The 23,983-nt window shown below is 43.7% G+C and overlaps 1 protein-coding gene across 1 annotated transcript; it reads left to right on the top strand.

Moving 5' to 3' along the window:
* Positions 1–20,507, top strand: LOC137095560 (ras-related protein Rab-26-like). Its single transcript, XM_067462343.1, has 9 exons — positions 1–37; positions 533–690; positions 1,974–2,015; positions 3,592–3,658; positions 7,351–7,403; positions 15,307–15,372; positions 16,706–16,762; positions 17,770–17,846; positions 19,775–20,507. Exons 1-9 carry the CDS (start codon positions 1–3, stop codon positions 19,875–19,877), a joined length of 660 nt encoding a protein of 219 aa, XP_067318444.1. The 3' UTR covers positions 19,878–20,507.
* Positions 20,508–23,983: the final 3,476 nt, after the last annotated feature.

Below are 23,983 nucleotides of genomic sequence, written 5' to 3'. Positions count from 1 at the left end.
ATGTCTTTGGACAACGAGGCAAATAGTGAAGATAGTGGTATTATATGTTTTTAAAGGTTTTAATGTATGTATTTTATAAATCTTTTAAAAATGTTTATAATAATAATAACAACAACTTTATTTTTATACACACACACCCCTCCATCTCCCCGAGGGGACTCAGAGCAGCTTACAAACAGACATGCTCCACAAATGCAAGTTAAAAAGAAGCACCGAAATACAATAGGTAGCAACAACCAATAAATATAAAAGTCAGACAACATTTTAAGAACAATTAAAAACAATATCATGGCTGAGCAACAAAATGCTGGGTTCGGTTCATAATTAATAAGTGCAATGATTCATACGTAGTGCCAGGTGAAAGTTCAGCAATTGGAGGGCTGGGCTAGGAGCCTAATGCTCTTAGACAATTGGAGTGTTACAAGTGCCAGAAAGGGACCATACTAAAGTGAAGGAGCTAGGTTGGGAAATTCTCTGGTGAGCTGCCTAATCAAAGGCACAATGGAACAACCAAGTTTTTAATTCCTTGCAGAAAATGGGGAGAGCGGGTGCCTATCTGATAGGGAGGGAGCCAAGGGGCCACCACAGGGAAGGCCCTTTCCCTTGTCTCCACCAACCGTGTTTGTGAAGGCGCTGGAAGCAAGAGAAGAGCCTCCCTGGATTATCTTAAAGTATGTGCTGGCTCATAGGGTAAGATGCGATCACTAAGATAGGCAGGTCCCAAACCATTTAGGGCTTTATAGGTAATAACCTGCACTTTGTATTTGTATTTGTACATTGTTTTACTTGCATCCTATCTGCCTATGTTGTAAAGCCACCTTGAGTCACCTTTGGGTTCGAGAAAGGCGGGGTAGAAATATCCTAAATAAATAAATAAATTGGTTGAAAGGTAAGAAATGATAGTGTGAATAAGTGAAATTGGGTTGAGTTGAGATAGTGCTTGCAGTTATGGAGGGACTCTAATTTTTGCTTCTCATAGACTTGGCAGGGAAATTTGGTGAAGCAGTTAAAACTTATAAGTTTTTTTTAACCTGAAACATTTTGGAAATGATTTGCACCCCTAAACCGCCCCTTGGCTACGGGCTTGGCACTGAGGTGGTGCAAAGTTGTGCAAAAAACGGCATGCACCCTATGCTGTTGGGAATGGGTTACTCCCAAGGCAGCTACAGATTTCACCCCGATTCATGAGAGAGCAAGGCCTTCATGCATCCCTCCTTTCATCCTGCTGATCCCTGGCTTCTGGATCATTATTTTGCAGGATCAAGCCTTCACCTCAGCTTTGATGCCAGACTCCGGGAAGCAGGCAGGAGAGTCTGCAGCAAAAGGGGGACTACAAAGCGCTCTCTCTCGACTCGAAAGGCACATCAGAGAGAGACAGAAAGTGCCAAGTTAAATGCAGGCATCCTCATCTTCAAACGCAACCAAGCGAGTGCTAAACCTCCCCAGGAAAGAGAGCTGGGGGGGGGGGTGCAAAAGTCTAAGACGAACTGAGAAGAAAGAAACACTATGTTACAGAATTTGAAAAAAATCCTGTTCCTGCTTTGAAAGTGTTATTTCCTGTTTAATTGTGTGGTCCTTACTTTGAATGTAGTTGTTCTCCTTCAGAAACTTCGGTTTTTTGTGGCTGACAAACTAGGTTGAATTGGTGAGACTCAATGAGGTATTCATTGAACAACTAGAGCAAAATGTGCTATAGCACGATATCCTTTCCGGAAAAACAAAGTTGTGGCAGTTTAGTAAACTTTCCCCATGCTTTTTTATGATGGAACCAATTAGGAAATGACATTAATAACCCAGGAACCAAAATCATAGTGTTACAGAGCACTACCATTCTTGTTTTTATAATCATCTCAACCATGGCTTCTCAGTTTTTCAGGCTTTCAAAAGTGTTGGGGAGCATTCTGCAAAATTAGGGCAGCAATGATGCTAGAAATCCCACCCAATTGATCCCCCTTTTCTCCCTTCTTTTCCAGAATAAAGTGTTGAATGTGGACGGCGTGAAAGTAAAGTTGCAGGTAAGGGCAAGCTCTCCATCATGGCTATTGCCTGTTATGCTTGATGGCATGCTGCTCAGAGGAGGACCTTGGGGAACTACAACTGCTGGGAACCCATCGCATTGAGCCAGGGCACAACAAGTGACCTAAAACTGCATTCATTCTATGGTGTAGACCAGCGTTTTTCAACCTGGGGGTCAGGACTCCAGAGAGTTGCGAGGGTTGCCAAAGACCATCAGAAAACACAGTATTTTCTGGGTTGCTGCAAGGCTTTTGGTCTGTATGGCCATGTAGCACAAGTATTCTCTCCTGACGTTTCACCTGCATCAACCTTAGAGGTTGTGAGGTCTAAGGATGCCTGCCATAGATGTAGGTGAAACGTCAGGAGAAAATACTTCTGGAACATGGCTATATAGCTCGAAAAACTTACAGCAACCCAGTGATTCCGGCCAAGAAAATTCAGCAACACATGGGGGTTTTGTGTGGCCGTTTGGGCCAATTCTATTGTTGGTGGGGTTCAGGATGCTCTTTGATTGTAGGTAAACTATAAATCCCATCAACTATAACTCCCAAATGTCAAAGTCTATTTCCCCCAAACTCATATTTGGGCATATACTGAATCCTTGTCAAGTCTGGTCCAGATCTATCCTTGTTTGAGTCCACAATGCTCTCTAGATGTAGGTGAACTACAACTCTCAAACTCAAAGTCAATGCCCACCAAACCCTTCCAGTATATTCTGTTGGTCATGGGAGTTTTTTTGTGCCAAGTTTGGTTCAATTCCATAGTTAGTGGAGTTCAGAATGCTCTTTGATTGTAGGTGAACTATAAATCCAAGCAACTGCAACTCCCAAATGACAAAGCAATCCCCCCCAACCCCACCAGTATTCAAATTTGGGTGTATTGGGTATTTGTGCCAAGTTTGGTCCAGCAAATGAAAATATATCCTTCATATCAGATATTTACATTATGATTCATAACAGTAGCAAAATTATAGCTATGAAGTAGCAACAAAAATAATGTTATGGTTGGGGGTCACCACAACATGAGCAGCTGTATTAAGGAGTCATGGAATTAGGAAGGTTGAGAATCACTGGTGTAGACAAACCTGGAATGACCAAAAGTAAGCTGTCTTGGAACAGGCTGTCTTGTCCCAATGATAATGTGTAGGGCTTTGGCCATTGATGCCATTGATCCCCCCTGGGCACTCAGAAGACTGGGCGACTTGGAAGGCGCTGAACAGACTGCGCTCTGGCACCACGAGATGCAAAGCCAATCTTAAGAAATTGGGCTACAGGGTGGAATCCACGGCATGCGAGTGCGGAGAAGAACAAACCACTGACCACCTGCTGCAATGCAACCTGAGCCCTGCCACATGCACGATGGAGGACCTTCTTGCGACAACACCAGAAGCACTCTAAGTGGCCAGATACTGGTCAAAGGACATTTAACCAACTACCAAATTTGCGAAATCTGTGTGTGTTTTTTTCTTTTTAATCTGTGTGTTTGTTTTGCTCTGTTAGAATTGTAATACAATGGTTTCTGATGACATGATAAATATATAATAAATGGTGATAATTTTCTGTGTTTAATTTCCAGATCTGGGACACAGCTGGTCAGGAGCGTTTCCGCAGCGTCACTCACGCATACTACCGGGACGCTCATGGTAAGCATTAATAAGAAAATAATTGCATTTCTATAAGTTGCCTATATTGGTTAGTACCAGATTCTCTTGTATTATAACTAAAACCCCATGCTGCCTCTTGCAAAGGTTGCAGTGTAATAGACACCCCTGATTCAATTGGGTCTGTTATCGTGATGAGTAATAGTCAGATATTATTATTATTATTATTATTATTATTATTATCATTATCATTATTATTATCTAGCCATCCTCTGTCATGCGTTGCTGTGGCCCAGTCTGTATATATGTGTTTTATGTGTGTATATATGTGTATAAGTGTGCGTATATATGTATTGTCGAAGGCTTTCATGGCCGGAATCACTGGGTTGTTGTAGGTTTTTCCGGGCTATATGGCCATGTTCTGGAGGCAATTTTTCTCCTGACGTTTCGCCTGCATCTATGGCAAGCATCCTCAGAGGTAGTGAGGTCTGTTGGGAATAGGAAATATGGGTTTATATATCTGTGGAATGACCAGGGTGAGACAAAGGACCTCTGTCTGCTGGGGCTAGCTGTGAATGTTTCAGCTGATCACCTTGATTTGCATTCAATGGCCTGGAAGCGCCTGGGGGGAATCTCTTGTTGAGAGTAATTTTATGTGCCTGTTTGTTTCCCCTCTGTTGTTTTACTGTTGTAATTTTTGAGTTTTTTAATACTGGTAGCCAGATTTTGTTCATCTTCATGGTTTCCTCCTTTCTGTTGAAATTGTCCACATGCTTGTGGATTTCAGTGGTTTCTCTGTGTAGTCTGACATGGTGGTTGTGAGAATGGTCCAGCACTTTTGTGTTCTCACATAATATGCTGTGTCCAGGTTGGTTCATCAGGTGCTCTGCTATGGCTGATTTCTCTGGTTGGAGTAGTTTGCAGTGCCTTTCATGTTCCTTGATGCGTGTCTGGGCACTGCATTTAGTGGTCCCTATGTAGACTTGTCCACAGCTGCATGGTACACGGTAGACTCTTGCAGAGGTGAGAGGATCCCTCTTGTCCTTTGCTGAACATAGCATTTGTTGGATTTTCTTGGTGGGTCTGTAAGTGGTTTGTATGTTGTGTTTCCTCATCAGTTTCCCTATGCGGTCAGTGGTTCCCTTGATGTATGGCAAGAACACTTTTCCTCTGGATGGATCTTCATCTTTACTCTCGTGGCTTGTTCTCGGTTTTGCAGCTCTTCTGATGTCTGAGGTGGAGTATCCATTGGCCTGGAGAGCCCAGTTGAGGTGGTTCAGTTCATCTTGGAGGAGGTGGGGTTCGCAGATTCTTTTTGCACGGTCTGCCAAGGCTTTAATTGTGCTTCTTTTTTAACTTGGGTCATGGTTGGAGTTTATATGAAGATATCTATCTGTGTGTGTGGGTTTTCTGTAAACGGTGTGACCCAATTGTTGATCTGGTTTGCGGATGACTAGGACATCTAGAAAAGGCAGTCTTCCTTCATTTTCTTTTTCCATGGTGAATTGGATGTTTGGGTGGATGCTGTTAAGATGTTCCAGGAACCTGTTGAGTTCTTCTTCTCCATGGCTCCAAATAGTGAAGGTGTCATCCACATATCTGAACCATATAGTGGGCTTTTTTGGTTGCTGTTTCACGGGCTTGTTTTTCAAAGTGTTCCGTGTAGAAATCCCCCACATATGACTTAGCAAAATTTCTTGCTGCACAGTTACAAAGCCATATTGGGCTCACTACACACAACATCAAGGACTCAGCCTACTTCATAGAAAAAATCAGCAATCTTAAGCTAAATACCAACAACAAACTGATCAGCTTCGATGTGGTATCTCTATTTACCATGTCCCAGTAGCAGACACCATGGCACTCATCAAACAGAGGTTCCCAGAAGACATCACAGCTTTGTTTCACCATTGCCTCACCATCAGTTACTTTCAGTGGGACAATGAGTTCTATGAACAGAAAGATGGAGTAGCTATGGGGAGCCCTCTCAGACCAGTGATAGCTAATTTCTACATGTTCAGCAAAGGACAAGAGGGATCCCCTCGCCTCTGCAGGAGTCTACCGTGTACCATGCAGCTGTGGACAAGTCTGCATAGGGACCACCAAATGCAGTGCCCAGACACGCATCAAGGAACATGAAAGGCACTGCAAACTACTCCAACCAGAGAAATCAGCCATAGCAGAGCACCTGATGAACCAACCTGGACACAGCATATTATGTGAGAACACAGAAGTGCTGGACCACTCTCACAACCACCATGTCAGACTACACAGAGAAACCACTGAAATCCACAAGCATGTGGACAATTTCAACAGAAAGGAGGAAACCATGAAGATGAACAAAATCTGGCTACCAGTATTAAAAAACTCAAAAATTACAACAGCAAAACAACAGAGGGGAAACAAACAGGCTCATAAAATTGCTCTCAACAAGAGATTCCCCCCAGGTGCTTCCAGGCCATTGAATGCAAATCAAGGTGATCAGCTGAAACATTCACAGCTAGCCCCAGGAGACAGGGGTCCTTTGTCTCACCCTGGTCATTCCACAGATATATAAACCCATATTTCCTACTTCCAACAGACCTCACTACCTCTGAGGATGCTTGCCATAGATGCAGGCGAAACGTCAGGAGAAAAATTGCCTCCAGAAAATGGCCATATAGCCTGGAAAAACCTACAACAACCCTGTGTGTATATATTTGTGCATATGTGTATATATGTGTATTGTCGAAGGCTTTCATGGCCGGAATCACTGGGTTGTAGTAGGTTTTTTCGGGCTGCATGGCCATGGTCTAGAGGAATTCTCTCCTGACACAGAAATGCTGGACCACTCTCACAACTACCATGTCAGACTACACAGAGAAGCTATTGAAATCCACAGGCATGTGGACAATTTCAACAGAAAGGAGGAAACCATGAAAATGAACAAAATCTGGCTACCAGTATTTAAAAACTCTAAAATTGTAACAGCACCACAACAGAGAGGAAGCAGGCAGGGACATCTAATTACCTCTCAACAAAATATTGCTCCAGGCACAGTCAGCCCACTGTATGCTAATCACGGTGGTCAGTTGAAACATTCACACCTAGGTCCAGCAGAAAAGAGTCCTTTGTCTCACCCTGGTCATTTCACAGATATATAAACCCTTTTTCCTAGTTCCAACAGACCTCACTACCTCTGAGGATGCTTGCCATAGATGCAGGCGAAACGTCAGGAGAGAATGCCTTTAGACCATGGCCATGCAGCCCGAAAAAACCTACAACAACCCTGTATATATGTGGTTTTGTGCATGCATTGTCTTTTTAATTTATGGCTTTTAAAGTTTCTTTTGCTGTTTTTTTTTTTCAGTGTTTTTATGAGTGATGGTCACTTGTTGGGTTGATAGGTGTATTGTGTCCAAATTTGGTGTCAATTTACCCAGAGATTTTTGAGTTATGTTAGTCCCCCAAACTAACATTACATTTTTATTTATATAGATGGTGAATTGTATTATTATTATTCCTTTACACTATTATTTTATCTTATTTTTGTTATTATATTATGATAAATTTTATTATCATCATTATCATTATTCTATATTATTTCTTCTTATTATATTACAGTTAATTGTATGTATGTATTATTATATATTGCTTATCATCATCATCATCATCATCATCATCATCATCCTGCTTTTCTCTCTTAATTGACACCCAAAAGCAGCTAGATTTAGGCTTCTCCTTTTTCTTTCCAGCTTTGCTGCTGCTTTATGATGTCACAAACAAAGCCTCCTTTGACAACATCCAGGTAAGGCCTGTCCTTGTGACGGTCCTCCTTTGGTTCCTCTAATCCACCAAGGTTTCTTCCTCCCCCCCCCCCCCCCCCGAGTTTGCCTTTTGGATCGCTGAATCCCTTTATGTTTCAACACAGGGCTTTATTGGAACAGATTGGCGCCAGGAGCCCTTGCTAGCAAGTCGTGCCCCATTGATGTGGGTTTGGGCTCCGGCTTGTTTGCTTTGTCCTCCTTATCAGCCATAAGGCAGATGCTGGACCATAATGGAGCTAATGCGGCCAGCAATGCAAGCATGAACAAGACACACAAATCACCTTTTTTTTCCACCGTGGCTCAGAAGCAAATCTTTACTATCTGGTTTAGTATCAGCTGGATATTTCATAGAACTCTAGAGTTGGAAGGGTTACCCAGAGGACATCCAGTCCCTTTTGCCGCATATGAAGATGCCACTGAAGCCCTCCCAACAGATGGTTATCCTGCCGTTGCTTAAAAACTTCTAGAAAAAGGAGGAGATGCCTATGAACTCCCAGGGAGTCTATATTCCATTACAGTTGGAAGGGTCCCCCAAAGGTCATCACATATGAAGACACCACCCAAGTCGTTGTGACACATGGCCATCCAGTCTCTGATTGTAAGCCACTATACTCCCAGGTAGTCTGTATTCCATTGCAAGGGGTACCCAACGGTTATCCAGTTTAACCCCACTCTGCCCTAAAGGAAAACACAACCCAAACCCTCCCGACAGATGGCCATCCAGCCTCTGCTTAAAAACTTCCAGAGAAGGAAGGAGATTCCTATGAACTCCAGGCAGTCTATATTCCATTACAGTTGTAAGGGGAACCCAAGGCTCATCCAATCCAACCCCTTGTGCCACATATAAAGATGCCACCCAAGCCCTCCCAACAGATTGCCATCCAGCCTCTGATTAAAATAATAATAATAATAATAATAATAATAATAATAAATAATAAATAATAATAAAACTTTATTTATACCCCACCACCATCTCCCATAGGGACTCGGGGCAGCTTAGAAAATAGCACATAAATGTGCCACACATAAAATACATAATACATAAAATAAAACACATCAACATATAAAAACAATACATTACATAAATCAGGCATATACATTGGATAAAACAACCTGTTAAAATAGAATCTGTAAAAGATCAATGTAATCAATGAGCAGTCCAGCTGAATGCACATAGAATGTAAATATAACCCACTACACTCCCAGGTAGTCTGTATTCCATTATACGGGGCACCCAGGGGTCATCTGGTCTGACCCCATTCTGTCCTAAAGGAAAATACAACCAAAACCTTCCCAACAGATGGTCATCCAGCCTTTGCTTAAAAACTTCTAGAGAAGGAAGGAGATTCCTATGAACTCTCGGGCAGTCTATATTCCATTACAGTTGGAAGAGACCCCCAAAGGGCATCCAGACCAACCCCCTTCTGCCACATATTCACCAACCAAGCCCTCCCAACAGATGGCCATCCAATCTCTGTTTAAAAGCCACTAGAGAAGGTGACCACTCAACTCCGAGCAGTCTATACTCCATTATAGGAGGAAGGGACCCGCAAGGGCCATCCAGTCCAGACACAATCCAAGCCCTCCCGACAGATGGCCATCCCGCCTCTGCTTCAAAACCTCTAAAGAAGTCAGAAGAGGCAGTGAAAGTCAATTAAAAAGATAGCCATGAACCATGGAAGACAATGGTCTCTATGTCAGAGAGGCAGTGAATCTGCTTTGAGATTTACTCTGAACTTTAACAGAGCTGGGATAGGAATCTGTAGCTGGGATGCTCTAGCAAGAGACATGGAAAAACCTATCTCCAGCTTTTCCTTTGCCATGTTTTTCACTCTCTTTCATCCTTTTCCTTCTAGCAGAGTATTTTATATGGCATATATATATATATATATATATATATATATATATATATATACACACACACACACACACACACACACTGCAGGAAGGCACTGTTCTCTGGTCCAGGTTTTACATTCCAGCCGGGAGTCCTCTGAAGGCTCTTTATGTGGCAGCCTTAATCTGTAAGAGCCGTAGCAAACTAGGATTTTGCGAGAGCAAACTAAGCCAGCACGAGCGATGCTCCGCCTCTTTCTCCGCCTATTTCCCTTTGCTAGGGCAGCGTTGCGAGCATACGCTCGCTGGTGCCGCAGCAAACTACAGGAAGCTTGCGCTCGGGCTTGCTCCGAAGCCCCGCCTTCCCCCCCCCCCCCCCCCCGAGGCTGCTCTCTCTCTCTTGCTAGTGTGCCTTTTTCCAGGCACAGTTGAATTCTGCCAACTGCGACAGTACACTCGCATCGCTTCCCTAGCAAGGGAAAACAGGCACACTAGCAAGAGAGAGAGCAGTCTCGGGGGGGGGGGGGGGGAGGTGGGGCTTTGGAGCGAGCTCGAGCACAAGCTCGTTCTCGCTTCCAGTAGTTTGCTACGGCTCTAATAAAGCAAACACGGCCTCCAGCGCAAGCGGTGACAGATTGACAAAGCGGCAGTGCAAATTCGCTTGCCGTATCAGCTTTGGGCAGAATGGCTTGGCTGGATGCAGACAGCCACAACAGGCTAGGAATACATCCAAGGGAGATGTTTTGAAAATGCAGCAAAGGACAACAAAACCCAGAATCCACAGGCAGTGATGCCTTTGTTGAGTAGCCAGAACCAAAGCATATCATGAACCAAAGTCGAGCCATAATTGGAGATTATTATATTATATATTATATAGATTACATATAATATGATGTAATATGTATTATAGTATAGTATAACATTATATTATATAGGGCATGTGTGTCTGCCATAATTGTTGAGATTGCTATATGTGTGTGTGTGGCATGTGTGCCTAGATAGATAGATAGAATCATAGAATCATAGAATCAAAGAGTTGGAAGAGACCTCATGGGCCATCCAGTCCAACCCCCTGCCAAGAAGCAGGAATATTGCATTCAAATCACCCCTGACAAATGGCCATCCAGCCTCTGCTTAAAAGCTTCCAAAGAAGGAGCCTCCACCACACTCCGGGGCAGAGAGTTCCACTGCTGAACGGCTCTCACAGTCAGGAAGTTCTTCCTAATGTTCAGATGGAATCTCCTCTCTTGTAGTTTGAAGCCATTGTTCCGCGTCCTGGTTTCAAGGAAGCAGAAAACAAGCTTGCTCCCTCCTCCCTGTGGCTTCCTCTCACATATTTATACATGGCTATCATCTCTCAGCCTTCTCTTCTTCAGGCTAAACATGCCCAGTTCCCTAAGCCACTCCTCATAGGGCTTGTTCTCCAGACCCTTGATCATTTTAGATAGATAGATAGATAGATAGATAGATATTAGTGTGTGTCCGCACTATGTATGGAAGCTGCATTCTTTCTACAGTGTGGATGTGGTTCACATTCAATGTTTTTCTTGCATTACAATTATTAATCCGATGGTAACTTTTGATCAGCTCACCTCTTTGCTATCAATCCGTGGCAACCCTTTAAATCCCCTTGAAAACAAAACAATTATAACCACTATAAAAAACATAAAACTACATATGCTTTTAGGTATAAAGGTATACATGTACATTTAGGTATGTATGTATGCTAGTGACATCATGGTGGCTCTCTGTGATGTCACTGGGAAAGAAAGGTTATCTGTGTATTAGGTGAAGGAAGGAAAGGAAAGGAATGGGAATAAAGGAGAAGGGAGGGAGGAGAAAGAAAGAGAACAAAAGAACAGGAAAAAAAGGGAGGGGAAAGAAAGGGAATAAGAAAAAGAAAAAAGAAGGGCGACAGGAGGGGAAATAATGAAAAAAGAAGGCGGGAAAGAAAGGAAAGGAGAAAAAAAATAGGGTAAAGAAAGAAAGGGAATGAAAGTAAAGGAAACAAGACGGGAAAGAAAAGGAAGACAAGGAAAAAAAAGAAAGAAAAGAAGGGAATGAAAGGAAAGGAGAAGGGAGATAGGGGGGGAAAAGAATGAAAGAACAAAAGAAGGGAAGATAAAAGGGAGGGAGGAGAAAGAAAGAGAAGGAGGGAAAGAAAGGAAAAGGGAGAGGAGATAGAGAAGAAGGGAAAGCAAGGCAAGAAGGGAAATGTCAACGAAAGCTTCCCGGAGCACATCCTGCACCTGGCGCACATGCAAGGAAAAAGGCTCATGCACAAGCACACCGAGGAGCCATTGCGAAGGCCATTACAAAGCCAAAGAGCTTTTGCAAAGGAACAATGGTTTTTCGTAGGGCTCGTAGAAACATTTATTTCTGCTTCCAAGAAAAGGAGAAAGAAGGGAAGATAAAGAAAAAGAGAATGAAAGAAGGAGGGAAAGGAATAAAAGAAAGGATGAAGGAGAAAGAAAAGAAAGGAGAAGAGAGGGGAGAGGAAAGAAAGAATGAAAGAGAATAAGAAGGGAAAGAAAGGAAAGGAGAAGAAAAGGAGGGGAAAGAAAGAGAGGACAAAATTGAAGAAGGGAAAGAAATAAAAGGAGAGAGGAAGGAGAAAGAAAGGAGAGGGGAGGCGAAAGAAAGAAAGAGAACAAGAAGGAAAAGAAAGAAGAGGAGGAAAGAAAGGAGAGAAGGAAAAAAGGGAGGGCAGGAAAGGAAAGAGGAGAAAGTAGGTGGATAGCAATCCCAAAGACAGTCAATGTTGCCACCATTTCTGCACACTTTGGAAGATGTAGTTTCCTGGAAGCAGAAATAAATGTTTCTACGAGCCCTACGAAAAACCATTGTTCCTTTGCAAAAGCCCTTTGGCTTTGTAATGGCCTTCGCAATGGCTCCTCGGTGTGCTTGTGCATGAGCCTTTTTCCTTGCATGTGCGCCAGGTGCAGGATGTGCTCCGGGAAGCTTTCATTGACATGAAGGGAACATTTGCGTTTGCTTTTATAGATTGACGCCTTGCTTAATGAATTTCTCTTTCCCGCCAAACGGTACAATAAAACACAGCCTCCTCCGCACACATTAAGGAAACATTACCAAGAAGAACAGCCACCTGCCAAAGCAGAATCACTCCAACAGGACAAATAAAGAAGACAGGCTTCCCAAAGAGAGATAATTCTCTCGAAAGGGCTAGGCCGACTTCTGCCATAGAACTGCACTGAAAGACCTAGAGTTTGCAAGAGAAAATACCTCTCTAGACATTTCTCGGGCTTCCAGCATGACTTTATGGCCTCGTAGCTTCAGAGTCATTCGGAAGAGTGGCATTTTGGCAAAATGTTTACGGAAAATGATCACATTTCTATCTGGGAAGGATGGAAACATCATCAAGGGAATGTCTATCGAGAAAAAGAAGAAAGGAGAGGAAAAGAGAAGAATGGAGGAGAGAAGGGGGAAGAACGGAGGGGAATGAAGGAAAGTAAAAGACAGGACAAGGCAGGAAAGGGAAAGGAAGGGAAAGGAAGAGGAAAGAGGAGAGGAAAAGAGAGGAAAGGGGAACAAAGGCGAGTAAAAGACAGCAGAGGAGAGGGCAAGAAAAAAGAGGAGAAAGGAAAGGAAAAGTGCAAAAAGGAGGAGAGGAGGGAAAAGAAAGGTGAATGAAGGAAAGTAAAAGACAGGACAAGGCAGGAAAGGAAAAGGAAGAGAAAGGAGAGGAGGGGAAAAGGAAAAGAGAGGAATGGGGAACAAAAGAAAGTAAAAGACAGGAGAGGAGAGGGAAAGAAAGGAGGGGGAAAGGAGAGGAAAAGTGCAAAAAGGAGGAGGGAAAAGAAAGGAGGGGAAGGAAGGCAAGTAAAAGATAGGATAAGGCAGGAGAGGGAAAGGAAGAAAAGGAAGGGAAAAGAAGAGCAAAGAAGAGGAAAAAGGAAAAGAGAGGAATGGGGAACAAAGGGAAGAAAGGGGAGAGAAAGAAAGAAGGGAAGAAACAAAGGGAAGAAAGGGGAGAGAAAGAAAGAAGAGGGGGGAAAGAGGAAAAGTGCAAAAAAAAGGAGGAAAGGAGGAAAAGAAAGGAGGGGAAAGAAGGAAAGTAAAAGACAGGATGTAAAGGTCCCTTACCTTTTAGCAGCCAGGATGCAGGGCCTAGAGTAAGCCTGCCAGCTAGTAGACAGATTAGGTGTAGGCCTGGCGAAGCATCTGCGGCCATTTTAGAGTAGGGAAGATGCCATCTTAGAGAGAGTTTAGAGAGGGGGCGTGTCTTAGGCCTGAGTCAGCAGGGAATGGCCAGGATTGGTAGAGAAAAGGGGGCGGAGTTTAAGAGAAGCTGAGAGGGGAAAAGGAACATTTTAAGTCAGAGAGGGAGAGTTGAAGTTTAGTGTTTGAAGAGAAAGGGTGTTTAGGAGTTAGTGGTTTAAGAGTTAGGAGGGGGCAAAGTTTGCCAGTGATTTGCCAGCAAGTTAGCTGAAGCAAACTGACAGCTATTGGGGATATAGCTGGGTGGTAGCTAGATAAGACTAGGTTAGTGCATCTGAGCTACTGAGGGATTTCTGACAGAGACACAGTCCTGTTAAGATTTTCTTGTTGGTGAAGAGAGAGAAGATTTCTCTAAAGTAACAAACATTATTGTAACCGTCATGCATTCAAGACAAAAAAACTTTCTGTAACAGCCAAGAATTGAACTGCACTTATTTTCCTGTTTCCAATTAATAAACTTTTATTGATTATTTGTTATTCAAAGCTTGACTCAAGTGTGCCTTTGTGCCTGAAGTTTCCTAAACAACCTTAACTGCTTTAAAAGAACAAAAAGAAGGCAACAGTGTCTGGTGGTCTCAAAAGATCTTTAGTATTTGGCAGCTAGTGAGTTCCCTTACATTTTGGTGGCAGCGGAAGAAACCTGAAATATACCCCTCGATCATTATATTTGGTTTACAACAAAGTAGGGATTGATTAGATCCCTAAGTACCCATCGAACTTCCTTTATAATTGGTTGACATTCGGTGACATTGAATCTGTCTTCTTTGTCTGTCATTCTTTTATATTGGTGGCACAGTGGTGTGGGATCTGATAGTGATTGATCCTTTATCCTTTATACAGGACAGGGAAATAAAGGAAAGAAAAAAGAGAGGAAAAGAAGAGAGGAAAGGAGAATGAAGGGAAGTGCAAGACAGGAGGGGAGAGAAAGAAAGAGGGGAAAGAAAAGAGAGGAAAAGTGCAAAAGGAGGAGAGGAAGAAAAAGAAAGGGGAACGAATGAAAGAAAAAAGACAGGATTAACCAGGAGAAGGAAAGAAAGGAAAGGAAAGGGAAAAGAAAAGGAAAGCATAGAGGAAAAGGAGAACAAAGGGAATGTGGAATAGGAGATGAGAGGGAAAGAAAGAAGAGAGGGAAAGGAGAAGAAAAGTGGAGAAAGGAAAAGAGAAAAAAGGAGGGGAATGAAGGAAAGTTGAAGCCAGGAAAGGAGAGGGGGTGGAAAGTAAAAGGAAGTAAAAGTAAAAGGAAAGTAAAAGGAGAAAAAGGAGGAAAAAAGATGGAGAAAGAACAGAGGTGAAAAGGAAGAGGAAAGAGAAGGAGAAAAGAAAGGAGCATGGATGGCAGGACAGGGAAGGAGGAGGGGAAGAAAGAGGAAAGGAGGAGAGGAAAAGGAAGGAAAGTTCTGAGAAGGAGAAGAAAAAAGAGGTAAGGAGATGACAAAAAAGAAAGGATGGAAAGGAAAAGAAGAAAGAAAAGAGAGGAGTAGAATAGAATGGAGGGAAAAAGAATAGGAAAAGAAAGGATAGGAAAAGAAAGGATAGGAAGAAAGAACCAAGGAAGGGAAAGGAAGTCCTGAGTTACTCCTTGATTAATAAGGTGCCATCCATAGTTTGAGAATTTTTTGGAAAGAGGAGTTCTGGGTTGTCTTTACTCATGCGTTTGATGCTGTGTTTGTTTGTTGTGCAATGCCTTGGAAACTCAGCTGGGTTGGGAGGCAAAGAGGCCAATGCCTTCCACAAACTTTCCCTAAATCATCACAACACAAGGCTCCACCTTTGCAGCCTTTACTCCGTCCTCTTCTCTTCCCATCCTAGGCCTGGCTGACCGAGATCCACAAATACGCCAAGCAGGACGTGGTGCTGATGCTGCTGGGGAGCAAGGTCAGTGGACCTCCCTCCTGTCCCAGTTCACAAAATGCATTGTTCAATATGTTGTCGGAGGTTTGCATGGCCAGAATCACTGGATTGTTGTGATCTTCTGGGCTGAATTGACATGTTTCAGTAGCACTCTCTTCTGATATTTCACCTGCATCTGTGGCTAATGGCATCTTCAGATGTTCTGTTGCAGGTGGGGTAAATGGATGGTATATGTACCTGTGGAATAATGTCCAGGATGGGAGAAAAAACGTTTGTCTGTTTGAAGCAAATATGAATGTTGCAATTGGCGAGCTTGATTAGCATTGAGTAGCCTTGCAGCTGCGAAGTCAATCAGTGAGGGCATCTGCATAGAGGTAGCTTGGCTGTTGTTGTCTGGAGGAATCCTCTGTTTGAAAGGTGTCCATTGGCACTTGATTGCTTACTGTCTGAAGTTCTCCTGTTTCTCAGTAGTGTTCATTATTTATTGTTTTGATTCTAGTGTTCTGTTTTTTTAAAATAAGGGTAGGCAGATTTTGTTCGCTTTCATGGTTTCCTTCTTTCTGTTGAAATTGTCCACATTCTTGTGGATTTCAGTGGTTTCTCTGTGTAGTCTGACATAATAGTTGTCAGAGTTGTCTAGAATTTCTTAAGTAATATTCTGTGTGCAGGTTGGTTCATAAAGTGCTCTGCTATAGCTGACTTCTCTGGTTGAATTAGTCTGCAGTGCGTTTCATCCAAGCAGAGGATGCCTCCAGGCAACAGAGGCCAGGCTACCTCCATGCAGATACCCTCCCTTATTGACTTTCCAGCTTCATGGCTACTCAATGCTATTCAAGATTGCTAGTTGCAACATTCACACTTGCTTCACACAGACAAAAGTTCTTTTTCCCACACTGGACATTATTCCACAGCTATATATACTCCCCATTTGCCTCACTTCCAACAGGCCTCTGAAGATGCATTAGTCACAAATGCAGGCGAAACGCCAGGAGAAAATGCTACTCGAACATGGCCATAGAGCCCAAAAAACTCACAGCAACCGAATGCATTATTTGCCGGACCCATCCCATCCAGAGCAATCAATTCGGCCCCCCAAATATACCTGGATTCAACATTTCATCTGAACATTAGGAAGAATTTCCTGACTCTGAGAGCCATTCAGCAGTGAAACTCTCTGCCCCGGAGTGTGATGGAGGTGCCTTCTTTGGAAGCTTTTAAACAGAGGCTGGATGGCCTTTTGTTGGGGGTGCTTTGAATGCAATTTTCCTGCTTGGCAGGGGGTTGGACTGGATGGCCCATGAAGTCTCTTCCAACTCCATGATTCTATGATTTCAGCTACTATTTTTGTCATTTCCAGGTGGACTCAACCCAGGAGCGGGTGGTAAGGCGAGAAGATGGAGAGAAACTAGCCAAGGTACAAGAGCCACATTTTGATCCATTCTTTTTCTCTTTTTCTTACTTTCCCCTCCCCTTTCTTTCTTCTTCTTCTTTCTTTCTCTTGCCTTCTTCTTTCTCTTTCTCTTATCTTCTCCTTCTCTTCCTTCCCCTCCCTTCTTTCTATCTTACTTTTTCCTTCCTCTATTTTCTTCTTCTCTATCTTTTCTCCTACTTCCCTTTCTTTCTGTCTCACCTTATCTTCTTCTTTCTCCTTTTTTCTTCCCCTTCTCATTCCTTGCCCCTTTTCTCCTTCTCCTTTTTTCTCTTACCTTCTTTCTCTTCCTTCTGTGTTCCTTTTGCTTTCTCTTATGTTATTTCTCCCTTCAGTTATCTTCCTCTTCCTCTTCCCTCTCCTTCCTTGTTCTTTCTTTTTCTCCTTTTACCTTCCCCTTCATTACCTTCTCCATCTCCTTTCTTTCTCTTATCTTCCCCTTCTTTCCTTGCCTTTCTCCTTCTCCTTTTTCTTTCTCTTCCTCCTATGTCCCCTTTTCTTTCTCTTATTTATCCCTTCAATTATCTTCCTCTTTTCTCCTTCCTTGTTTTTTTCTTTTTTCTCCTTTCTTTAACCTTCCCCTTCCTTACCGTCTCCATCTCCTTTCTCTTTCCTTCCGCATCTCCTTCCTTATGTCCTCCTTCTCCTTCCTTATCTTCTCCTTCCTTCTCAATCTTTTTACTTCTTCCCCTTTTGCCGTTTTCTCCTTTTGTGTCCTTCTCTTTCTCCCTCTCCCCCCCCCCCCCCCCAATATCTATAGCACCAGAAACTGCAGTTTCATTTACCAAAAGTATATCCTACATTCTAGGTCTTCCAGGAGATTATGTGCTATACTCTCATAAACATCACAATGGAATTGTGCTGGAGGGCCTAGACTTGGGGTCTGTGAATGAGGGCTCTGGGGGTCTTTTCCCTCCTTGCCCCACACATAGAGGTAACATAAGGAAGGCACTGAATGATGCTCTTTTTCTTATGTCTCTGTGCCTTTGAAGGAGTATGGCGTGCCCTTCATGGAGACCAGCGCCAAGAGCGGCTTGAATGTCAACTTAGCCTTCACAGCCATCGCCAAGTAAGACATTACTTTTGAAATTTTAATCTATTCAGCAGTGAAATATTCTTCCTCGGCATCTGTTGGAGGCTCCTTCTTCGGAGGCTTTTAGGCAGAGGTTATCTGTCTGGAGGGATTGGATTGTGTCTTCATTCATGGCAGAAAGGGGTTGGACTGGATGGCACCTGGGGTCCCTTACAATTCTAGGATTTCATAATAATAATAGTAACAATAACAACAACAACAACAACAACAACAACAATAATAATAGTGTTTCCTCCTCTGGAGGTGTCTAAGCAGAGCCTGAATGGCTGTTGGGAGAACTTGGATGGCGTCTTCCTTTCTGGCAGAAAGGGGTTGGATTGGATGACCCCTGGGGAACCTGCTCCCAACTCTAGGATTCAGTTGCCATCATCTATGAAAATTTCCTTCTCTTGAGTTCTTTCAGCAGAGGTTGGCTGGCCATCTGTCGGAAGGGATTAGATTATGTCTTCATTCATGGCAGAAAAGGGTTGGACTGGGTGACCTTTGGGGTCTCTTCCAACTCCAGGATTCAATAATAAATTAATAAATAATGGAGTCTACTTAGGCTGGATGGCCATCTGTCAAGAGGGCTTGGATGGTGTCTTTCTTCCTGGCAGAAGGGAGGATGGACTGGATGACTCTTGAGGTCTCTTCCAACTCTAGAACTTAACAATAACAATAACAACAATAATAATAACAACAACAATAATAATGGAGTCGGGAGCGCTTGGATGGTGTCTTTCTTCTTGGCAGAAGGGGAGTTGGAATGGTTGACCCTTGGGATCTCTTCCAACTCTGGGATTCAATAATAATAAATGATGATGGTTATGATAATAATAATAATTTTACTTAGTCTGGGTGGCCATCTGTCAAGAAGGCTTAGATAGTGTCTTTCTTCCTGGCAGAAGGGGGGTTAACTGGGATGACTCTAGGGTCTCTTGGATTCAATAATAATAATAATAATAATAATAATAATAATAATAATAATAATGTCTATTTAGTTTGGATGGCCATCAGTCAGGAGGGCTTGGATGGTATCTTTCTTCCTGGCAGAAGGGAGATTGGAATAGATAACAATTGGGGTCTCCCACCTCTAGGATTGAATAATAATAAATGATGACAATAATAATAACAACAATAAGAGTAATAATAATGGAGTGTACTCAGTCTGGACGACCATTGCTCAAGATGACTTGGATGATGTATTTCTCCCTGGTAGAAGGGGTATTGGACTGGATGATCCTTGGGGTCTCTTCCAACTCTTAAGATTCAATAATAATGGAATCTACTTAGTCTGGGTGGCCATCTGTTGGGAGGGTTTGGAGAGTGGTCTTTCCTCCTGGAGGAAGGGGGATTGGAATGAATGACTCTTGGGGTCTCTTGGATTCAATGATGATGATGATGATAATGGAGTCTACTTAGGCTGGATAACCATCTGTCCAGATGGCTTGAATGGTATATTTCTTCCTGGCAAAAGTGGGGTTGAAATGGATGACCATTGGGGTCTTCTAACTCTAGGATTCAATAAATGATGATGATGATGATGATGATGATGTACTTAGGCTGGGTGCTCATCTGTCAAGAGGGCTTTAATTGTGTCTTTCTTTCTGGCAGCAGGGTGAACTGGATGATCCTTCGGGTCTCACCCAACTCTAGGATTCAATAATAATAATAATAATAATAATAATAATAATAATAATAAGTAATAATGTCTACTTAAGCTGGATGGCCATCTGTCGGGAGGGCTTGGATGGTGTCATTCTTCCTGGTAGAAGATGACCTTTGGGGGGACACCTTCCAGCTAACCTTAACATTTTCTTCCAGTTGTGCCCCACTCCCTCCCTCTGGGGGGGGGGGGGGTGTCTTTCCTGCCTAGTGCCCTGTCTTCTATCCCTGGGAGACCTTTATGGCTGCTGTCTTTGCAGGGAGCTGAAGCACCGGTCGCTGAAGTTGCCCCATGAGGCGCGCTTCAAACTCCACGACTACATCAAGAAGGAGGTGAAGGGCGCTGGGTGCTGCCAGTCGTAAACCCCAATGGTGCATCATGTACAGAGACTCACAACGTGCGCTGTCTGCCCCACTCCTCTGTCTCTCCTTTGTGTCTTGTCCTTCCTTCCTTGTGTCCGTCTAGGTGGAAAAGGGGATGTGGGGAAGCCGGTGGGGCGTGCTGCCTCTTTTCAGAGCAGCTAGGTAAACACGATTTTTTAGAAGTCTATTGCATTCTATGCCCATTGCACACTAAATACTAAAACGAATGGGGTTTTTGCACACTTCCCATTTGTTTTCTGCTGCATTTTATGGTGGATCGGGAACCTCGTCCCTTTTGCTTTCCTTGGTATCTGTTTATTCTCCAGCAACTTCCATTTCGGGATTTGCACAAACCCTTTAAAATCTGACATTGACTGCCTTTTAAAACTTTGTTTTAAACATTGTAATGCGTGCCAAACTACGTCTCCCATCACCCAAAGCAAGAAAGGAGGGTGACGCCGACTGCGGCGGAGACCCCCGCTTTCAAATTAGTTTGAACCGCAGCGGAGAGTTCCGCAGTTCTTGGGAGCCAAATTTGGGACCAACTGATGAAATGTGCCCCAGCAGACAGCTCAAAACTAGGACTGCGCACAAGCTTCTCTTACATTCCCTTCCCCTTACTCTGTAACTTATCCCTAATAAAGATACTTGAGTCTTGCAACTTTAAAACTTTTCCGCTTGCTACATTGTGTCCCTTCCCTGCCTGAAACTTCAAAAAGCATAAAATAAACCCTTTTCCAGGCTCCAGAGAGCTGTGAGTCTGCCGGGGATGCCTTTCTGGCACCCCCGGAACGCCGGATCTGCGTCCGAAACCACCATTTTGAACCCCCGTATCCGCTAAGATTACAAATTGGCGGATCGGCTCCGTTTTAATTTTATATTTTTCTGTAACTAATTCTAAGCTTAACTGCTATCTCGCTTTCCTCACTTTGGACCCCTCCACCCAGGAAATGATTGTTTTGTTTTTAAGAATATTTATTGACGGAAAACAGGTGATTGTCATCTTCGCCGGTTCGGTCGCCGCAGCCAGTCTCCCTCCAATGCCGCTCGCTCCTGCCAACCCAGACGCCGGGAATTTGCTGGGGGGAACCTCCTGGAGACCTTAGGGAGGAAGCCAGGCAGGGGGGGCCCGGTCCTTGGGAGGAAGTTATGGTTTTCCAAGGACCAAGTGACAGATCCTGTTATCCACCATGTCAGCACCCATCCGCTGACCTCGGCCGGGAGGAAGGACTCTGTGGCCATGCTTAGACTACTTGCCACCCCCGATTCTACTGATTTCCTTGGGACCCAGAGACTCTACATTTTCAATTAAAGAAATCAAATATTTTAATAAAGATAAACTTGGGGTGCAGGATGGTAATGGGGTTTCCTTTACGAACTTTTGCCTGAAATAATACTGTATGAGATGAAATCTGTTCCCCTTTTTTTTCCTCTGACTTTTGCCCTACAAAAGTGACCAGGAACTGTGGAAATGCCCAAGGGAGACCCCCCCCCCTGCCTCCCTCGGAACCCATTTTTGATTGCCCCATAAAGTATAGACAATAGCCATTTCTGATCTCCTTCCTCACCCTCTGAGTTTGTCGGGCGAGATAAAGAAGTCAAGATGGGATACAGAGGCGGTCCTAGGTAATTTTCAATGGTAAGCAAACAGTATTTTGGCGCCCCCCCTCCCCAACCAATCACTGATAGATAGATAGATAGATAGATAGATAGATAGATAGATAGTAGGCCTGGGTAACAACGGAAAAATTTGTTTCTAAAATCGATTTGTATTTGGGGGGTTTTTTTGTTTCGATATTTAAAATAATTACAAAATTTTCCTTTTAAAAAGTTCGATATTTACGAAATTTCGTAAATGGTAAAAAATTAACGAATCGATTTCCGAAACAATAACTAATCGATTTGTTAATGGCGGACGCGACCGCGAAATACGCTAAAAAACCTCCAAAACCTTCTGAAGCTTCCCTCTCCCTCTGTTGTTGACTGTTGGTGTGATATTATAATTTTTTTTCACTAATTAAACCATAAAACTGGCCCAGACATGCGGAAATAATAACGAAACGACCTCAAAACAATAACGAAATGAATACAATATCGAAATACGAAGCATTTACAAAACATTTTTGAAAATTCGTTTTTTTAAATAATTGCTCCAGAATGGTTCGTTATCGTTTTGTAATTGAAAAAATTAACGAATTATTAACGAATTACGAATTAACAAAACGAAACCGCCCAGCCCTAATAGATAGACAGATAGATAGAGAGATATATTGGCATAGACAAATTTTGGCCCTCCAGGTATTTTGGACTTCCTACTGGTTGTTTGGAATTGTGGGAGTTGAAGTCCAAAACACATGGAGGGCCGAAGTTGGTCCATGCCATATATATATATATATATATATATATATATATATATATATATATATATGCTAGCCATCCCCTGCCACGCGTTGCTATGATCCAGTCTGGTCATCTTGAAAAGAAAGTAATGAGAAAGTTGGTTTCTTATGTAATTTCTTGATACTTGTGGGTAAACAGTATTTCTTGTTGTTTCTTTGTCAGTGTTAATGTAGTGATTGTCTGGTTTGCCTACTCTGGAACATAAAACATATCATTGTCCTTCTTTAGGGATCCCTTTCACATCTATGATATTATATCTTCTCTCTCTGTGTGTGTGTGTTTGAATCCTATAGATCTATCTATATCTATGGCAGGATGGCTCTTTGTCAGGAGGGCTTTGATTGTTTTCTTGCTCTGGTGAAGGGAGTTGGTCTGGTTGGCTGTAAGGAAGCATTTCTCAACCTGGGGGTTGAGACCTCTGGGGGGATCATGAGGAGGTGTCAGAAGGGTCACCAAAGACCACTGGAAAACAGTGCTTTCTGTTGGTCATGGGGGATTCAATGTGGGAAGTTTGGCCCAATTCTATAGTTAGTGGAGTTCAGAATGTACTTTGATTGTAACTGAACTATAAATCCCAGTAACTACAACTCTCAAATGTCAAGATCTATTTCCCCCCAAACTTCACAGGTGTTCACATTTGGGCACATGGAGTATTTGTGCCAAGTTTGATCTAAATCCTTCATTGTTTGAGTCCAGAGTGCTCTCTGGGTATAGGTGAACTACAACTCCAAAACTCAATGCCCACCAAACCCTTTCAATATTTTCTGTTGGCCATGGGAGTCCTGTGTGCCAAATTTGGTTCAATTCCATCATTGGTGGAGTTCAGAATGCTCTTTGATCGTAGTTAACTATAATCCCAGCAACTACAATTCCCAAATGACCCTGGAAGGAGGGCCGAAATTGGCCCAGGCCTATGTATGTATATGTATGTGTGCGTGTGTACACACACACATATACATACACACACACACACACACACACACATATATCTGTATATATATATGTATACATATCTATGCAAGGAGGAGGCCGCTGCTAAGGAGGGCATTGGTGGTGGCGGCTTCCCCCTTGACCCTCCGTGCTCCTTCCTCCCCAGGCTTGGCGCCAGGCTTGGGAGCCAAGCCTGGCAAGGAAGGGACCCTTTTAGCCACGGAGCAAAAGAGGGGCGGGGAGGAGGCTGCTGGCAAAGAAGGCCTCAACGGTGGCAGCTTCCCCCTCGCCCCTTTGCTCCTCCATCCTCCTTCCTCCCCAAGCTGGGCGCCAGGCTTGGGAGCCCAGCCTGAGGAGGAAGGGAACTTTTACCCACAGAGCAGCAGAAGGGCGAGGGGGAAGCTGCCGCCGCTGAGGCCCTCTTCACCAGCAGCCTCCTCCTCGCCCTTCTGCTGCTCCGTGGCTAAAAATTCCCTCCCTCGCCAGGCTGGGCTCCCAAACCTGGCGCCCAGCCTGGGGAAGGAGCACGGAGCAGCAAAGGGGCGAGGGGGAAGCTGCTGCCGCTGAGGGCGAGGAGGAGGCTACTGGTGAAGAGGGCCTCAGCGGCGGCAGCTTCCCCCTCGCCCCTATGCTGCTCTGTGCTCCTTCTTCCCCAAGCTGGGCGCCAGGCTTGGGAGCCCAGCCTGGCGAGGAAGGGAATTTTTAGCCACGGAGCAGCAGAGGGGCGAGGAGGAGGCTCCTGCCGAAGAGGGCCTCAGCGGCAGCCGCTTCCCCCT

This window comes from Anolis sagrei, chromosome Y (assembly GCF_037176765.1).
Source record: "Anolis sagrei isolate rAnoSag1 chromosome Y, rAnoSag1.mat, whole genome shotgun sequence".
In the NCBI taxonomy this organism is placed as follows: Eukaryota; Metazoa; Chordata; class Lepidosauria; order Squamata; family Dactyloidae; genus Anolis; species Anolis sagrei.
Note: the sequence above shows the minus strand (reverse complement) of the source record. Positions and strands in the feature narration are given on the sequence as shown.